This window comes from Megalobrama amblycephala, linkage group LG22, assembly GCF_018812025.1.
Source record: "Megalobrama amblycephala isolate DHTTF-2021 linkage group LG22, ASM1881202v1, whole genome shotgun sequence".
In the NCBI taxonomy this organism is placed as follows: domain Eukaryota; kingdom Metazoa; phylum Chordata; class Actinopteri; order Cypriniformes; family Xenocyprididae; genus Megalobrama; species Megalobrama amblycephala.
Window position 1 is genome coordinate 10,854,088 of NC_063065.1, and position 19,969 is coordinate 10,874,056.

Here is a 19,969-nt window from a genome sequence, read left to right on the forward strand (position 1 = left end):
ACAAGTTTGGAATATGTAACAGCTTACATTCAGCAGATGGAAATATTGCCATTACATTGATTTTGTCAGGAGAACACCATTGTGTAAGTTGTGGCATTACTTTACTCTGGCATTACATGGCTTGCACATCTCTCTGATTCTGATATAAATTATATTACTACAATTAAAAAACTTTTTGGAAAATAAAACTTTTTCTTATGAAATTATCCAATTTCTTTTGATAAAATAGAGTGTTTTTAATAACTTTTGACTGCGATCCAATGTGGATTTTGGTCAAATGATGAGACAGAAATATGTTGTTAGTAACATTTTAGAAGAATTTTATGGGGAAGATACACAATTACAACTTCTGTGGGTCTTGAAGTAAAAATAATATAACTAGTAGTGTAACTAATTACTGTTGCCAGAAAGTAATAAGTAGCCTATATTACTTTTGAAAGGAGTAACTATTAATGAGTAGCCTAATAAATTACATTTTTTGATTAACGACCACAACACTGCTCAACATAGACTTCCTATCATACCGTTCCACTATATTCATTTTGCACTCCATGCAACTTGCACAGATTCTACACGGCTATAACGCATTAGGCTATAGGCCTATTTGCACTACTATATATTGTTCTTTTTTACTGTATATTTGTAAATCATGTCTACATGTCTGTTCCCCCACTTATTTATGAACTTTATTCTTGATTTGTATTTTATTTTTATTCCATTCAGAGTGGAAAGCAATGTAAGAATTTCATGCAGGGACTGTGCATATGACAATAAAGGCAATATAGGGCCAGGTGTGTTCTCTAGCCTTCCTGATCATAATACACACATACAAAATTCAATTTCAATTTGAAGACCTGAAGGTCGTGGCGACGAAGTAACCTCCAGATTGGGTAAAAAGTACACTTAATAAAATAGATAGAAGGTAGTCCTGCAAATATTTTCTATTTTTGATATATAGCCTAACAAAATACTATTTTAAACTATTTATATGCTACGTTTAAGCAAGATTTTCCATCTTTTTATCTGTGTGACCAAGTATTAAATGTGGTGGATAAAATAAAATACTTGGTTCACATTATTATAAATGATTTAAATGATGATGATGTGCAGCGTCAGTGCTGTAAGTTGTACGGACAGGCAAATTGTCTCGTAAATTTTATGTGCACAGATGATGTTAAAATAGCACTTTTTAGAGCTTACGGTACTTCATTTTATACGGCGCATCTATGGTGTAGATATTGTAAAGCTAAAATGAAAAAGCTTCAGGTAGCATTTAATGATGCATTAAAGGATTAGTTCTCTTTCAAATTAAAATTTACTGATAATTTACTCACCCCCATGTCATCCAAGATGTTCATGTCTTTCGTTCTTCAGTTGAAAAGAAATTAAGGTTTTTGATGAAAACATTCCAGGATTATTCTCCTTATAGTGGACTTCAATGGAGCCCAAGCGGTTGAAGGTCAAAATTACAGTTTCATTGCAGCTTCAAAGCGTTCTACACGATCCCAGACGAGGAATACGAGTCTAATCTAGAGAAACCATCGATAATTTTCAAAAAAAAAAAAAAAAAAAAAAAAAAAAAAAAAAAAAATATATATATATATATATATATATATATATATATATATATATATATATATATATAAGTTTTAACATATATAAGTTTTAACCATAAATGCTCATCTTGAACTAGCTCTCTTCTTCTCTATTTGAATTCCAGCAGTGTAGACACTGCTAAGTGTATTACTGCCCTCAACAGGTCAAAGTTTGAACTAAATTGTTATATACTGGCACTAGCATATTGTATATGACAAATTAGTTCAAACTTTGACCTGTGGAGGGCAGTAATACACTTAAAATCGTCTACACTGCTGCAATTCAAATAGAGAAGAAGAAGAGAGCTAGTTCAAGATGAGAGAGCTAGTTCAAGAAAGGAAGACATGAACATCTTGGATGACATGGGGGTGAGTAAATTATCAGGAAATTTTAATTTGAAAGTGAACTAATCCTTTAAAAATTTTGTTCCCAAGGTGGACAAGTGCAAGCCAAGTGTTTGTATTCAGTGATGTTCCTACTTTGCATGCTGTATTAAGGAATTATATGTATAATTTCATGTGTCAATTAAGTGATTCAAGAAATACAATCATAATGGTCATAAACGATCCTAAATTAAGTGATACAAGGTATTGCTCCTGGTTCTGGAAGCACTGGAATGCAAGTTTGTATGTCTTTTAAATAATGTATGTTGTGTGTAATGTAAATTTCTATGTTATTCTTTTCTTTTCTTTTATTTGTTTGATATGGACCTAAGGGTCTGGAATAAAGAATGAAATGAAATAAACAGTAAAATGTTTCCTTCAATTTCATTTTTATTAACTCATAATCGTAGTAATTCGTGTATTTTATTAGACTGTGTACAGGGATTACAATAGCAATTTTTCCTTTAATCATGACATCAAAGTGACTAACGTTAATCGATTTGGATAATACTGAATCTTTTTTTTTTTTTTTTTTTTTCATTTTAAGAAACATTTTATTTCGTTGACACATTATTTTATTTGAATTAAAATAATAGGGCGGGACTTGTATTTTCAAGGCACACAATTTCCTAAACGTAATTTCCCTTTTATCTGTTTCCTGTTGCTTGTTGTCAGTGGTGAAGGTTGACAGCAGCAGCCTCCCAGAACTAGTGTTGCCAAATCCTCTGAATCATCCACCATCGACTAGTTCCTGATGTGAGATCGTAAGTGACTTGCCAAGGATTAAATGCGTTCTCATATCTTTCTAAATTAAACTAAATGTTATAGTAAACTAGCAATATTTCAAAACAACTATAAAATCTTTTAATTTGGTTCTCATTCTGACTTAAATTGTTTGCGGGGATTTAATCGAAAAGATCTGGCAACCTTCGGCCACAGCACAGAGGCAAATGCGGACTGCTTAGCTAGTGTGCTAGCAGCATACATGTGGAGGGGATCACATCCCAAACTCTGCCCAAATTCCCCTTCAGACTGCCAAATACCGCCAACTGCCCCTGTATCCCTCACAACAGACGTGTTTTCTTCAACATGAAAGGGTGAGTAAACAGCTAAGAGGAGTCTTTTCATTTCAAGTAAAGTTTTCCCCTCTCTATTCTCTCTTTTTTCCAGTAGGGGGGCAGTAGAGTTGGTCTAATGCTAGCTGCTAGCTCTCTGCGCGCTTAATGTGGAGGAGAAACATTTGCGCCGCATTTTCACACCCAGACTTTAGTCATTGCCTTGCCTTTTTTCACCAGCTGCCCGAAAACGCCTTAAAATCCCTTATATAATCCAGCGTCAGATTAAACCAAATGCCAGTACAAATGGCACGACTTAAGTCCGTGCCAAACTGGATCGTGTGTCGAATCTAAATCCGAAAATGTTGAGTCAGTCTTCAAGTTGCTATCTTGGTTAGCCAGCCACGCTTTTATTCCTCTGAAATGAGCTTTCATATATCCTGAGGCCGTTAGTTTGACATTAAAGCTTGTTGCTGTCATGTTGATTTTCCATATTTGTGAAAATTTTGAATTAAAAATTGAGATGTGACACACGTGATGAAGTGAGCTTAGCCGCATAGCATACCCTCTTTGAAAATGACAGAACAAGTTTATAGGGGTTTAAGATACTTTATGAAGGTCGTTACTTGACGTTTGTTACATAAATATAATATATAATGTTCGTTCTCTTAGTTTCACTAAAATGATTATGCTTTGATCATGTGTAAAGATAAAGAAAAATAAGCCATATTGCCTTTTTATTCTCTTTAAATATTATTCATCTTAAGTTTTATCATTTTTTTAAGTTGTACATCATCAACACAGTGGTACCCAACCCTGTTCTTGGAGGGCCTCCAACAGCACACACATGTCTGACACACCCATTACAGGTCTCTGCTATGGAGCTGATGTGAATCAGGTGTGGTGGGTGACCATTGCTATAACAGTCTAGAAGGCGGTTTGATAGTATTTGTATGAACTGTCATTCTTGCTTTAAGACAAAATGGGAGACTTTATTTTCACTTGTTATTTACAATGCACTTTGATGTGATTTTTGGGAATCACAGCATTTTGTTATGTGATAGTAATGGTCATCCACCAGTATGAGGTGACAGGAGAAAAAATGGACACTAAATATGTATTAACATATTTAGTGACCATGTTTTTCTCCTGTCACCTCATACTGGTCGTTCAAGTAGCAGTGATAAGCATGTGACCAGCAGCTGTTGTGTTGGTGCTGGGCTTCAGCATGTTGCCCTCCTATAAATACCTGCTTTATACACTGCTGGTTTACTGTCATCGTAACATTGATCCAATACATTTTTTGATTTTTGGTGGGTGGTCACGGTTCGTGTGAAAAATTGGTAATGTGACAGCTGTCATGTGGACTCGGGACTACCTGTAGGAGGGGGGGTCTCAGTTCGGTTATACTGAAACTGAGACGTGATTTGCATGCACGACTCTGCTGCGCACTTGTTCAGGAAGTTATTCTATACTTTTTTTTCCTGAATAAATTAAAAATAAATCACTTGCTTTAGACATCATATTTTGAGATTTGCTGAAGATTACATTTAATGCTATTATCAGTGTTTTAAATTTATGCGAGCATTACTTGACAGATAATAAATTCTAAATGTACTGTAATAATAGGGAAAATGATACATACATATAACTACTAATATATATTTGATATCAATTGATATGGTACCAATATTTTGTGCATTCCTAATAGTACATTCAAATGTACAGCTAGTTGACCATTCTGCTTTTGTTCTAGTAGCCGGATCGAGTTGGGGGATGTTACACCCCACAACATTAAACAGTTGAAGCGACTGAACCAAGTGATCTTCCCTGTCAGCTACAATGACAAGTTCTACAAAGATGTTCTTGAAGTAGGAGAGCTCGCCAAGCTAGGTAAGAAACAAAGCTTCTGTGACTTCCTAATGATGCATTTGTCATAAACTTTAGAATGGTAGGAGTTTTGGAAGAAGTTTCTTTTGCTCGCCAAGGCTGTATTTATTTAATCAAAATTCAATAAAATGGTAATATTGTGAAATATTATTAAAATTTAAAATAAAATGTCATTATTCCTGTGATGGCAAAGCTGAATTTTCAGCATCATTGCTCCAGTCTTCATTGTCACATGATCAGAAATCATTCTAAAATGCTGATTTGCTGCTAAAGAAATATTTCTGATTATTATCAATGTTGAAAACAGTTGTTGCTTAATATTTTTGTGGAAATGGTGACACTTTTTCAGGATTCTATGAATATTTGTAACATTATAAATGTATTCCCTAGTAAAGTAATATATTTAAAATGCATTTATTTCATACTAAGTATAGTTCAAAATACTGTATATTAACATATTTACTGACAAATTGCTTGAGACTTACTAATTTAAAAATTATAATTAAACTTTAATTGAAGTACTACTTGTGCACAATGCACATTTCTTAATATTAAGCCTAAAATGTGTATTAATGTCAATATTGATAAGGATTGTATGAACTTTAAATATTAATAGTCTTTAAATGCAAGATATTTAAAGTGTACCTAAAGTGCAATAGTTCCACTTTAGCACAATCAAATATACTTTAGTTGGACCTCAGCACTACTTCCGCACAATTAAAGTGCATTAAAGGGTTAGTTCACCAAAAAATGAAAATTCTGTCATTTATTACTCACCCTCATGCCGTTTCACACCCGTAAGACCTTCGTTAATCTTTGGAACACAAATGAAGATATTTTAGTTGAAATCCGATGGCTCCCGTGAGGCCTGTATAGGGAGCAATGACACTTCCTCTCTCAAGATCCATAAAGGTACTAAAAACATTTAAATCGGTTCATGCGAGTACAGTGGTTCAATATTAATATTATAAAGTGACGAGAATATTTTTGGAGCACCAAAAAAAACAAAATAACGACTTATTTAGTGATGGCCGATTTCAAAACATTGCTTCAGGAAGCATCGGAGCATAATGAATCAGTGTATCGAATCTGCTGTTCGGAGCGCCAAAGTCATGTGATTTCAGCCATTGGCGGTTTGACACGCGATCCAAATCATGATTCGATACACTGATTCATCTGTGCTCCGATGCTTCCTGAAGCATTGTTTTGAAATCGGCCATCACTAAATAAGTCGTTATTTTGTTTGGTTTTTTTGGCGCACCAAAAATATTCTGGTCACTTTATAATATTAATATTGAACCACTGTACTCACATGAACTGATTTAAATATGTTTTTAGTACATTTATGGATCTTGAGAGAGGAAGTGTCCATTGCTCCCTATGGAGGCCTCACGGAGCCATCAGATTTCAACTAAAATATCTTAATTTGCGTTCCGAAGATTAATGAAGGTCTGACGGGTGTGAAACGGCATGAGGGTGAGTAATAAATGACAGAATTTTCATTTTTGGGTGAACTAACCCTTTAAGTACAAAATTAATTGTTCCAATTTAGCAGACTTTAAGTATACCAGTTTAGTACAATTGCAGGGTATTTTTATTAAGTACATAAATATGTAAATGTATTAGTAGTATACTTAGCATGAAATAAACGTATTTCAAATACATTTTAGTATATTTATTTTTCACTAGGGTTTACTGACACTTTTGATCAATTTAATGTATTTTTGAAGAATAAAAGTATTAATTTGTAATTAACTCGAATCTTTTTTGACTCAAACTTTTAAACTGTAGTGTAAATGCATTCCAGTTAACCATTTGACCCTTTTACAGCGTATTTCAATGACATCGCAGTTGGTGCTGTGTGCTGTAGAGTGGATCACTCTCAGAACCAGAAGCGACTCTACATCATGACACTGGGTTGTCTAGCACCTTACCGCAGACTTGGCATAGGTAAGATCACTTTTCTGACCCTTTTTAGCTGCTTGTGTGTCCTCATTTATTTCAAAGGGCAGTCAGGGGTCAGATTCCTTGGGATTGAATTCATGATTGCATAATCAGATTATTGTCTTTTGAGCGATGCCTGACATGAAGACTTGTATAATCCACTAGAACAGTGATGTTTGAATTTCATTATTTGCACATTTTTCAGTTACTGATATTTATCTTGCCATGTTTGTTTGAAGGAACAAAAATGCTGAACCATGTGTTGAACATTTGTGAGAAGGATGGCACTTTTGACAACATTTACCTGTGAGTCTGAAGACAGTCTTGTGCTTTATTTGTTGTGAAACATCCATCTGTGTCTCATTCATATAATGTTTAGTGTAGTAACTATGTAAACTGCAAAATGAATCTCTGAATATTTAAGGAGTCTTCTATGTGCTAAAGTAACACGGTTTCGGTTTCTCTTTCATGTCTCCACAGTCACGTGCAGATCAGCAATGAGTCTGCAATTGACTTCTACCAGAAATTTGGCTTTGAGATCATTGAGACAAAAAAGAACTATTACAAGAGGATAGAGCCAGCAGATGCCCACGTTCTTCAGAAAAGCCTGCGCAGCCCATGTGCGCCCCCAGCAGGAGAGCTGCAGAAAGCCGACTAGGGGTTGAAGCGCAACACCAGATTGGTTTCTTCCCCAAATGGAACTGTAACAGACGCCCCAGGGTTGACACACTCACCACTTTCTTCAGAGGACATTTTAGACAGAAAAAGTCAATGACGTATTTGCTGCATTTATTGTGCAAAAACTTTAGTCCCCCCTTAATTGTTTTTTTTTTTTTTTTTTTTTTTTTTTTTCCCCATTTCATCATTTAGAGAGTTGAAATTACATGGAGGTTTTCAAGCAGAATCCATAATTGCTCCAAAAGCTGCTGACTTCTTATTGATCTGACATGGTGAAGGTTGTTTTCAAAGCATACTGTTTGCATTTGTTTTAGATTTGTTTAAGGTAAGGGGACATCGCTTTGCTTGGACAAAACAATAGAACAAAAGAGGTAAAGTCTTTTTTTTAAAATATGACTCGAGACGCCCCAGCTGGTAACCTTGGAGTGATTGTTTGAATCATCTTAGGGGCACTTGGAATTCGCAGAACTCCATCACCCCGCCATCTGAGCCCTCGGACACGCGGCAAGGGAATCTGCTGGTAGCTGAGACCTCCTGTTTCACCATACAGGCAATATGCAATGTTGGAGGGTTGCATGTAATGCAATGTCTCCTTGTGATGTCAGCCGCCTCAGTCTGTGTTGAGGCTAACCCAATGAGGAAATGGAGCGTAGAGCCCCCTCGAACAAGAGAGTGGTACAACTGTTTTAGTATGGCGGAGGTTAAGGGGAGTAAACTCCAGTTGTTTGTGAATGTTTTGTTTTTCAGCCCATTATTTAATATCCCCATCTTTTTTGCTTTCTTTTTTTTTTTTTTTTAATTTGTGGATTGAGTCTGGGCTTTTTCTGGGGTTTGCAGTAATGCTGCTGGTGAGCTGTTAAGGCTTCAGATAGCAAGATATGGCTTTTTATGGGCCTTTGCGGTTGCGTTGTTTATGGTGGATGTGGTTCTCTAATAATTTTTAAGTTGGAGTTTAGTAGGGTTTTTTTCCTTATGTGAAAGAAGTTTCAATTTCCCCCACCCATTACCTGCCTGACTGTTTCTAAATTTGAATCCTAGCTTCTCACTTGTTAACGCAGCACAAATAAATCCTCCCACAATGCAACAGTTACATTTCAGTGATGTTCACTGACCACCACCTATTTCACATATACAATGTGGGAGTGTAAATGGTTAGTTCTACGAGTTATTGTATAGGACTTACAGAACCAGATCCCAGGAAAAGCCTTGACTCAGTGCATGCCAAGGGAGACATGCCCTCTCCATTGTAGTAAAAGCATGTTTTTTGTTCCTCCTTTATTTGGAAAATTTTATCTTTTTCTGGAGCTCTATATTGTATGACTTTTAAACCTCTAAATAAAAAATACTATTTGCATTATTTTTCGTTTTTCGTTATTTTGGTGGACAGTTGGACAATGTTATTTGGTACGCAATATTTAATTTAAAAAAATACTTTTTACTTTTAATTTTTTTTTAAAAGCTTTTTTTTCTTTATATATTTTATTTTACGAGGGTTACAAAGTCCACAAGACTGGGAACACTAACAACAAACACTCACGTCTCCTGCGTTGTGTGCGTTTTCCGATGACCTCATCAACAATAACGCCCCTTCAGCACGGATTCGTGCTCTGATTGGGTGCAATCTCATTCGTCTTCACTGTGATTGGTCAAAACTGAAATCCCGCCTCACTGTTTTGTGACTGGCAGTTTTATGCTAGGTCAGAGATGGAGTAAATTGTTCAGGATCAACAAAGTTTTGACGGGGATATCGTCAGCTCTAGGGATGGACAAGCAATCGGTAGGTCCTTGACAGATGACAGAACTGTTAACGTGTTGTGGTAAAGAGATTAGTGATGCAGTTAGTCATCGAAAACCATGGTGATGTGTTAGCTGTCGTGTTAGCTTACTGCCAGTTAACCACTCAAGCCATCTTTGTACCTTAAGGGCATACAAAAGGAGACGCTTAAAAGAGTTGTACCGTAATGTGTGTACAGTCAGCTATATTTTCATCAGTCTGTGTTGTATTTATTTTATCTACTCAGGCTCAGAGCTCAATAGAGATTTTTTAGGTTTCAAAGCTAACAAGCTAAGTCTGTTAGCCAAGTGTTAAAGAGCTTCACATGCTGGTGGTGACAGGCGAGTTAAACTGGCTTTTTTGTACTGTATTTATATGCATTGGAATTTAGATTTAATAAACAAGCTGCAATCTGTAGTTAATGTCTGTATTGCTAACCTCTGACATGACAGTCAGATTCCTCCTTACTGCTTTGATGACTTGCAAGTAAATGCAATGTCCATTTCATTTTACCTTAATGCATCAAACCTTTCTACATGTCAAAACTAAACTCTGTACATAATATGAAGTAATACTTACAATACGAAGACAAGAAGTTCAATGACACTGACTCACAATCCTGTAATAGTGTTTGATGTAAAGTTATGTCATAATTCAGCATTAATAGGAGTTATTTTCCCTCTTCTTTACTGCAGTTTTTTATGGAGCATAGAGGTGCCTGGATCTATGGTCTCCAACATTGTTGAGCTCACACACATGATAGCTGCATGCTTAGTGCTGGAAGGTAGTATTGCATTTACCTCCAACCACAGCATATCCTCTGACATTATACTATGAGTTTCATTCTTCTCAAATAAGATTTTGTTCATGTGTTTTGGTATTAACAGGCTGTACAGTGTTCCAGGATGCCGGAGATAGTACAGAATCAAACAAATAACCCAAAACCGCCACGGTACTGATCAATTCCTGCTTAAAGACTAGTATATATAGAATATTATAGTATTTCTGACTAAACCCAATTGTTCTTTCATTAAATTGATCAATTTTGGACTATGTTTTATAGGTGACACTTTACAATAAGGTTCTATATTTTAAGATCAGTTAATGCCATAGGCTACCATGAACAATACTTTTTAACATTCATTATTCTAGATTAATATTATTGCTGTGTAAATTTATATTAGTAAATGCATTACGAATGAACAGTGAACAAATGTATACGTTAACATAAACCTAGATTAATAAATACTGTAAAAAAAGTTGCTGTTTATTGTAAGTTCATGATACCTAATGCATTAACAAATTGACCCTTATTGGAAAGTATTACCATTTTATGTTTAACATACTAGGTATAAGTGTGATAATGTGTACTTCACTTATGGGTTCAAGTTGTTTTACTATTTAATCATTTTCTGTGAAATATTAGGCGGAAGAAAAACAAAGAGATCCATAATGCAGGTGAGAAAGTATTATGGTAAAAAGTATGAGTGCGAGTAACTGTTTTCAGTCTTTTTTTTATATATAATATTTTTATAAGTAATAATTTTATATGCTATTCCTTATTTCCCTTATACATCAGTGGAAAGACATCGTAAAGAGAAAATCAATGCTGGTATAAATCGTATTGGAGAGCTTTTGCCTTGCTCTCAGGCCTTGAAACAGGTAAACGTGTGATAAAAGCATAAACTAAGCACAGTTTTAAACTGTTTTATTATTGTTCCTACAGAGTTCTCAGTGTGTAATGTTTTGCTTTTCCTTATAGAGTAAAAATATGATTCTGGGAGAGGCTTTTCGTTACATCACTGATCTAAAGCGACAAAATGATGAAATGCTGCTTAATGGAGGAGACAAAGTCCAAGGTGAGCCATGACCTCATTACAAAATTTAATTGTATAAATTGTGTGCTTACATGTGATGCATTAACATTTTACTTATATCTTTTGGCACATGGCTTTATTAAGTATTGAATTGATTTCCTGCCAATGCATTCTTTGTAAGCTTATATGCAATCATTCATTTTCACATCTATGTTAAATATTTCTCTGCAGCGGAGGAGATAAAGCGCTTACGGCACCAGCTGGAGGACCTACGCAAGGAAAGCGCTCATTATATTGATCTCCTTAAAGCTAATGGCATCAATTTCCTCGATGACCCCACCATTCACTGGAAAGGGAAGCAGCGCTGTGCAAAAGTAGCCAAAGTCACTCCGACGCACTTAATGTCAAAGGGAATAATCGTCTACTCCAATGGCAACAACTCCTGTCCCATAAGCAAAATCTCCATTCCACAAAATCCAGTTTCTCATCTTGATAAACAGCCGGCAAATGCTGTAACAGTCCAACCATCATGTGATATTACATTAGGCACGGGCCAGACTGTTGGTATTATGAATGGAGCACCAGTCAACAAAGTTGTAGTCTCCTCTGCATCTTCCCATATACCTGTAGCAACTCTTATTCCTGCTGTATCCAAGTCATGTCTTACCGTTGTGGAACAGTATTCTCCTTTGGCACCTACTACTCCATTAAACCCTCCAATGAATTATATTACTGTTCAAGGTTTATGTCCCCAGCCTGCTGTCAGCACCCCACTCCCTCCACAACTTCAACCAGATAACCCAACCCCCAGTCTCACTTCTACTACCTGTCCAGCCACGCCTCTCAGACTTCAGCATATGCTTAACCTATCTTCTCTGCCTCAAGTTGTGATCAGTAACTCTGTGGTTCCTGTTGCTGCAGCCCCCACTATGCTCTCACAGAACTCTGAAATCCAGTCTGTTAGCACTATATTACCAGCAAGCTCTACCCTTCTTAGAACCAGTCCAACTAGTAGCACACAGACTACATGGACAACACTACAACTTGCAGGAAATACAGTGCAACCTGTCTCCCAGGCACTCATCACAGATGGTGCCTGCATTTCACATAACCCTCAGCAACTTTCTGTGTGTTCAGTGGGGACAAAACACATTGAGGAGCCACCTTCTATCCATTTGCAACCACATGCTCCTGTTCAACTGCAAGCCCCAACAACATCATGCATTCCAGTTCAGCCGTCGGGGCCAAGACCTCCTCAGATATATTCAGCAGTTGTGCCATGCCCTCAGACAGCCATAGCACAACAGTCTTCAGTTTTATCTGTGCCAGCCATTGTATCTCAAGCCGTAGTGGTCCATCAACCATCTGTTGAAACACAGACAGCACAGTTGACCCATCCACAATCATCTGTTCGGGCGCAACCTGCATTATTACCAAAACCTCAACTCGGCTCCACTCTAATGACCACCTGCAACCCCACCCTACAACCTAAAACTGCAGTTCAGCCTGCTCTGCCATGCCAGCCTCATTCCCAACCTACAGTGGTGCCCCAAGCCCAGTCTGCCGTTGTGCCTCAACTGCATCTCAGTGTGGTGCCTCAAGCTCAGCCAATCATAAATCCACCAATTCAGCCTGCCCTTGTGCCTCAACCACAAGCTGCCACACTGCCAGTGTTACAGACGATGCAGTTATTGCAGGTGAATTCTGATGAAACACCAGTTGCTGTGACCTCCTCTCCTCCAAGTAACTCACATGTTGTTATTCTGCAACAGGGAAGCTCATGTTCAGCACCACAGGTTCTCAGAGAAGATGTCAATAGTCAGACACCCTGCCAGCACATTGTCATAATTCAGGCACCTACTTTGACACCTGCACCACAGAGTCATCACACTGCCATTGTGTCAGCTGCAACCCCAACTTTATCCAGTCAAACGACCACTTCGAACCCTACCTGTACAGCTAGCATGCAGGCTGCTGGGACAAAGCAGTTGGTACATATTCTTCCACGTCCCTCAACCCAATTGCAAACACAAGCACCTCAGACTATCACTGTGAATGGACAAGTGTATGTTTTGCAGCCTGCAAAGTCACCAGATAAGGGAGACTCTCAGTCTGGACAAAGTGTAACTCAGATCCTTCAGCCCACCTGTGAGGAACCCACCGCCAATGTTGCCATGAATTGTTTAGGTGCTCTAACTAGTCTTAGTCAGAGCATTTCAAAGGTCTCAAGTCAAAGCAATGTGCAGATATACACCATTAATCCACCTTCACTCAGTACTGTGCAGCCTCTTCCAACGTGTGGTTCAGAAGTCAGCACTCCTACTGAAACTGTTCTTTCCTCCTCTGTTCCTGTACCATCAACTGCTGCTGGCAGTGCAGTTAAAATTCTCCCAAAGAAAAGTTGTGGGACCTCTGGAAATCAAACCAGACAAAACTCAGTCAGAAGAACCAGACTGGTTAAACGAAAGGAACCTAAACCTGGGCGAAGTTTGCGTAGAATTGCTGTCAAGAGTAAGGCTTTTGTTGCAGATGATACTTGTTCTGAGTTATCCACTGCAGCAACCTGTATTAATTCTGTAAATTCTTTAAATAAAGATGCGGTTAGTCATGATGTTAATATGCAGAAGACACCTGCCTCCAATAGTGTTATTTCCACATGCACTAGTCCTGCAATCATTAGTGTCAGTTCCTCCAGTGAAAAATCAGCAGACAGTTCTGTCACGGCTTCAGTGAGTGGATCCATTGTCAAGTCCACATTGACTGGTGGAGAAATTTCAAAGACTAAAGCAAAATCTATGGATGATGTCAGCATGCATAACAATGTAACGGTTAGCAGTGTCAGTTCAGTAAGTTCCACTCAGGGTAACGTGGCTGTTTCTACAAATTGTGGCAGGTTGAGTAAAGAAATCTTTACTCCAGATATTGGTCCCCAGCTTAACTGTTCAGTGGTTAGTGCTGATCTCTCATCACAGTGTAGCTCTGTGGATACTGTTGTAACTTTGTCAGCTGCATCATCAGAAGTTCATGTTAACTCTTCATGCAGTGTGACATTTTGTAGTGAAACTACTGGTCAGAATAAGGCGAGTAGCAATAATGTTTGCACCAGTAACGAAGGCAGATTAACAGAATCAAGACCCAATTTTACAGGGAGTTCCACTCCGCTGACCACTGTAACCTCGATCCAAAACAATTCAAAAGTTAAATCTGTTAATTCGCCCCCAGTACCAAGTCATATATCCACACCAAGTCAACCGTTGGGCATCAGTGCTAATTCAGCAGAGAGTGGGCCAACGGTTTCCATCATGCCAAGTCAGGCCATTTCACAAACACAAGATAAGTTTTCTCGAAGAGAAGAGTTAACCAACTCTCCTCAAATTCAGGCTTCATTTAGTGTGCCCTCAACGTCAAGTTCTGGCTCAGACAACTCAATGTCAACTCAACCCATTCAGCTTTCAGAAACTTCCAGGATTTCAGACCCATTCAAGTCCCTGAAACGACCATCCTCAATTAATTTGTCGATGACAACCAGTAACCAAGGGAATTGTACAGACTTCAAGCTGCCTGAATCAAATATGAACGCACAACCTGGCAAGGATGGACAATCTGATGGTGCCACAGAAAAGGGTGTGACAGGAGTAGGTGCTTTTGCTCAGAAAGAAACAGTTCCTCCACAACAAGTATGTACATTGGAAAATGATTCTTTTGAGCCTCCACTGGGAGCTAATAGACAGACTGATTCACCTCTGGCTGGAGGTTCAGGCGGGAGAGGGTTTTCTGTTGCATCATTGCTTCCAGCAGGCCATGCCTCTTCAAGTACATTTGGTGCATTCACCTTCACTTCTGAACAGGCAGAATTATTAGCAATGGCTGCAAGAGCCATATTTGAACAGGACAGCCCAGGCAAGAGGGCTGCTGGATGCAGTGTTGACAACCCAACAAGTACTGCTGCCACAGGGTGGGACCTTCCAAAAATGCATCCAGCTCCTTCTAAGGAGAGTGTGACTGACCAGCTGGTGAAACTGACAAAGCAGGCTGATTTACCCATGTCAAAGCCTTCATCTCAGGTCTCTACTCGAGTTCCTCCAGGTGAGCCTTTAGCTAGTAGCACTACTGGCATCAGACTTCCACAGAGCATAGCTTACTCGCAGTCTCAGCCTAGCTCTGTCACCAGCCTTAATGTTAATAACCTCATCAGACCAAGCTCCAACCAACCTTATCCAGGATCGCCCAATCTTGCACAGCAGGTCTCAGCTCCCTCGTCAGGAGTTGGTGCCGTTATGGTGTCTCAGTCTTCCTCACAAAATCCCCCAACCTGTTCTGGCCCTGCTCAGCCTAATGAATATGCACCTTTAAAGAATGTTCTGATGCGAACACATATAGGTGTTGGAATGGTTGAACGTCATCAGAAGGATATGCCAAAAAGGTCTGCCCAAGATGACCTTATTCTTCCAAATAAGCGTTCAAAACAGTGCCCAGCAGGGAATGTTAATGTTAATCAGATGCCCTCAAGTACTTCTGCAGTTATGCCTAGGAATCACTCTGATGGTGTTGGGGCTCTGTTTTCTGGTAATACTTTCATGAGCACTGTGCTCCGCCCTACAGAAGGACCCTGCTCTACTCAGGTGCCAACACATGAACAAAGTCAGCCAAGTGTGGTGCACCTGCAGCAAGGACACATACAACATAATGCTCCACAGTCTGGGCAGAACTTAGGTGGAAACCCCTACCTCAAACATCATCAACAGCAAGAACAAAGACACCTTTACCAGCTTCAGCATCATCTAACACAAACAGAATCTCAGATCCACAGCATTCATCAGAGGAACCTGCTGCAAGACCAGCATGTGCAAAAAAAGAGAGTGGTGCGTGGTGGGCAGACAGGACCAAATGTTGGTTTGCAGAAGCAACATCATTTGGAAAAGAGTGGCGTGCAGCATCAGCAACAGCAGCCTCCTCAGCAACACCAACAGCAACAGCAGCATCCACAACAATCCCAGCAGCATCAACAACAACAACAACAACAACAACAGCACCATCAGCAGCAGCAGTCACAGCAACAGCAGCAAAAAGCACAACAGATTCAACAGCAACAACAATCACACCAACAACAGCAGCAGATGCCACCGCAGAATTCACATTCACGTCATCAGCATCTTCAGCAGCAGATTCAGCAGCAGCACTTTGGGGCTAGACAGGACAAAAATTGTGAGGCTCAACAGGCAGGTCAGAGGGCACATCAAAACAATCATTTGGGTCAGCAGGAGCGTCCACCTGGACAGGATCATGGGGCTATGCAAAGACTAATGGGGTCTCGTTCAATGGAGCAGCAGTTGACCTCTCAGGCTAGCAATTCTGTTTCTCGTTCCTCAGATCTTGCTTGCACTTCATCACGTCAGGAGCGCCACCGTCTATCTAGTTACTCAGCAGAGGCTCTGATAGGGAAGACTCCTGCTAATGGTGAACAACGTATGGGTGTGCACTTACAAGCACCTCGAAACAACGCACAGGACCAGTCAGAATTACGAGGCTATGTAGACTCGTCACGTGGTAAAGGTAACATTGCTCATAATTCTCAAAGCAGGCTACCACCTGACCATGCTAATACCACAGACAACCAAAGAATACCAGATTGTGGACCTTTCAAGTCTTTGGTTAGTGGGCATCAGCTAAGTAACTTTGAAGTGCAAGTGTCTCGAAGTGGTGATATGTCCAGTAAGTCTGTACCTCAAATCCAGAGAGGTCCTCAGCAGCAAACAGGATTCAGAATGGGTGCAGGGCCTACAGGAGATGTGCGTTCACGTGGTACATATTCAGGTCCGCATCCTGTTGCTCAAGGCGTGCACATTGGAGCAGGATTGACAAGAGAACAAGAGGGATGTCACCAGAGCTTTATGCAAAGTCTTTTGGCACCTCATATTCCTGAACAAAATGGGCACCAAAGGACAGCCCAGGGCTGTACCCCAGTGAGTATAGAATACAACTGTGTTCCTGGGACCTCTGCTGGAGAGCTTCAGGCTAAATCTTCAAGTCCTAACTTGCATCCTGCACAGAAAGCTGCTCCCATACGTCTAGGGGACAACAACAAAGGCCATATTTCTCAGGTCAGTGCAAATTTGCATTGTCCACCTGTGAGAACAGGTCCACCTCATCCCCCAACACCACACAGTAGTTCAGACACAGGACGGACTCAAGGCTCAACCAGGTCACTCTCTGTTAGTCAGCGCCCCCATCATATTGGACCAGATCCACAAACCACAAAGATTCGTCCAGGAGATCGACCACGGTCAGGCAACTTGAGACCTGGAAATCCCTTTGAGCCAGAAAGCTCTTTGCCTCTTCCATCAGGTGGAGGAGTGATCCTTGGCCGTACACAAACAGGAAGTGAAGCTAGACGAAGTAGCATTGTGCGTTTCATGGCAGATGGTGCACAAGTCAGCAGTGACAACAATTTGGTGTCTGATCGCTGTGCTGTGTCCGATCTCACCCAGAACTTTGGCTTTCCTTTTATTGCTGAAGGAGGAATGAACCCACCACCTCCCATTAATGCCAATGCGTCATTCATCCCACCAGTCACACAGCCCAATGCCTCTCGTACACCAGCCCTCCTTCCTGTGGAACCTCAGAACACTCTGCCTTCATTTTACCCCTCATATTCCCCTGCAGCTCATCCTAGCCTTCCAAGTGATATTCCTTTACAGTATTTCTCTAACCAGATGTTTACAAGTCCAAGCACTGACAAGAGTGGCAGTGCACCACTGAACAATCGCTTTGGTTCTATTCTTTCCCCGCCTCGACCTGTGGGCTTTGCACAGGCCAGCTTCCCGCTTCTCACAGATATGCCAATGCCAATTGCAAACTCTTCGGGCATCACACCTCATTTATCCAACTTCAACCTGACCACTTTGTTCCCTGAAATTGCCACAGCAATGCCTCCAGATGGCTCCTCTATGCCAATGTCACCTTTATTATCTCTTGCCAACACTACTTCCTCAGACTCAAATAAACAGTCTAATCGCCCAGCCCACAACATCAGTCATATCCTGGGACATGATGGAACCTCTGCTGTTTAAGATTACAAAATTAACAAACACTTTTGAGTATTTCTAAGACTTTGATTGCCCTCAACTATGCGTAGATTTTGTAAGGGATGGCCATGGTGTGAAGGCTTTTAATTCCTCAAAGAATAATAAAGCGTGGAATGTTCTCAGGTCCCAAATCAGGATCACTCTGGAACTATGAGAGGAAAGTAAAATATTGCATTATGTCTGTTAGCCTTTAGTAGGTTTCCTTTGCTTGGGTTTTTTGTTGATAGTTTGGGCTGTCATGGTTCTACATGATGTATAGCTTGTCTTTATTTTTCTTTAGAACAGCTCCAGTTGTTTAATAGAAAAAATAATAATGTGTAAGTTCTTTTACTCTGTAGCAACAATAATAAAATGTTACAGCAAAAAAGGTTATAATTTTGAATTTAATGCTGCAGTAGATATATCTGAGTTGTTTTGTAAAGTATCAGTTGTTTTTAAAATGTTTATAAATATTTTTCCTTCTTTAAAATTCTCCTGCAGAATATCATTCCAGAATAACTTTCGCTTATTTATGAAAATGGATGTGTGGTCTGTAGATATTTGTAAAAAATAAAAAGTTATTAAAGTTTCTATCTAATCTAAGAAGGTGAAATGTTTTTTATTTGTTTCTGACTGACTTTTGTGACTGTCATTGATTTGGAGGGCATAAGGTACTTTTTTCTCCCAGATTGCTTGTTCTTGCATGGTAAATCCACCAGATGTCAGTGCTTTTCAAAGTTTTTGTCATTACCTTTTAGGCTTACATATTCCTTTCTGTCAGATTTAAACTGCTGCTTTTAAATGCTAAGCTCTGTTCCCAAAACCAAAAGTTTTTCTGCACAGTAAACGTCAAAATTAAAATTTGTCAGTTTATGTAACTACATACTGTGGCTCCAAAAAGACACTCAACATTAAGCTACTTCATGCATTTAGATGATATGATGAAATACACCAGTGGTTATTTTTGTAGTTATTCTACTTTTGTGAGTTTAAAGGGAGCATGACCTTGAGACCAGCTGATTGAAAATAAAAATTATGATAAAGTGTTACTGAGTAACAGAAAACCTCTGATAAAAGTACCTTGTTCTAAGAAACCCTCTGAGAAAAGTACTTGGTATTTAGAAAACCTCTCTGGTTTGCAGTTAAATTTTCTTCATTAGTTAACATTCACTGTATTTATTAATCTTAGTTAATGTTAATCTCAACTTTTGCTAATTCATTATTAACAAATTCATTGTTCAAGTTAGTTCACAGTGCATTAACTAAAGTAATAAATAGTACTGTAACAAATGACTGATTATATTTTCAGGGATCATTTCTATAGTTCTTTGCTTGGAAATGTGTTTTGAAAGTGTTTGTCTCCCAACAACTAGGAATAATGGAATAAGACTCTGGTTCTATTTTGTGTCACTACATTTCCTTTCTAGCTTTTGGACTAGCCTTTGATATGCACATGAACTTTAATGACATCCCATTCTTAATCAGTAGGGTTTAATATGGAGTTGGCCCATCCTTTGCAGCTATAACAGCCTCGACTCTTCTGGGAAGGCTTTCCACAAGGTTTAGGAGTGTGTTTATGAGAATTTTTGACCATTCTTCTAGAAGCGCATTTGTGATGTCAGGCAGTGATGTTAGCGAGAAGGCCTGGCTTGCAGTCTCTGCCCCAATTCATCCCAAAGGTGTTCTATCGGGTTGAGGTCAGGACTCTGTGCAGGCCAGTCAAGTTCCTCCACACCAAACTCACTCATCCATGTCTTTATGGACCTTG

The 19,969-nt window shown here is 39.2% G+C and overlaps 2 protein-coding genes across 5 annotated transcripts; both read left to right on the forward strand.

The window, feature by feature from the left end:
• The first annotated feature begins 2,639 nt into the window (after positions 1–2,639).
• Positions 2,640–8,903, forward strand: naa50 (N-alpha-acetyltransferase 50, NatE catalytic subunit). 3 transcript variants are annotated; one of them, XM_048175514.1, is made up of 6 exons: positions 2,640–2,743; positions 2,897–3,076; positions 4,794–4,927; positions 6,755–6,874; positions 7,108–7,174; positions 7,349–8,903. In XM_048175514.1, the coding sequence occupies exons 2-6, from the start codon at positions 3,069–3,071 to the stop codon at positions 7,524–7,526; spliced, it is 507 nt and encodes a 168-aa protein (XP_048031471.1). In that variant the 5' UTR covers positions 2,640–2,743; positions 2,897–3,068; the 3' UTR covers positions 7,527–8,903. The 3 variants fall into 3 exon arrangements, with proteins under 3 accessions (XP_048031471.1, XP_048031469.1, XP_048031470.1); XM_048175512.1 differs by having other exon boundaries at positions 2,641–2,743; positions 4,791–4,927; XM_048175513.1 differs by lacking the exon at positions 2,640–2,743 and having other exon boundaries at positions 2,871–3,076; positions 4,791–4,927.
• A 130-nt stretch (positions 8,904–9,033) lies between these two features.
• Positions 9,034–18,804, forward strand: LOC125258525 (basic helix-loop-helix domain-containing protein USF3). 2 transcript variants are annotated; one of them, XM_048175511.1, is made up of 8 exons: positions 9,034–9,323; positions 10,016–10,104; positions 10,208–10,272; positions 10,747–10,778; positions 10,900–10,982; positions 11,083–11,179; positions 11,369–11,550; positions 11,587–18,804. In XM_048175511.1, exons 3-8 carry the CDS (start codon positions 10,226–10,228, stop codon positions 18,205–18,207), a joined length of 7,062 nt encoding a protein of 2,353 aa, XP_048031468.1. In that variant the 5' UTR covers positions 9,034–9,323; positions 10,016–10,104; positions 10,208–10,225; the 3' UTR covers positions 18,208–18,804. The 2 variants fall into 2 exon arrangements, with proteins under 2 accessions (XP_048031468.1, XP_048031467.1); XM_048175510.1 differs by having other exon boundaries at positions 11,369–18,804.
• The last annotated feature ends 1,165 nt before the right edge of the window (positions 18,805–19,969 follow it).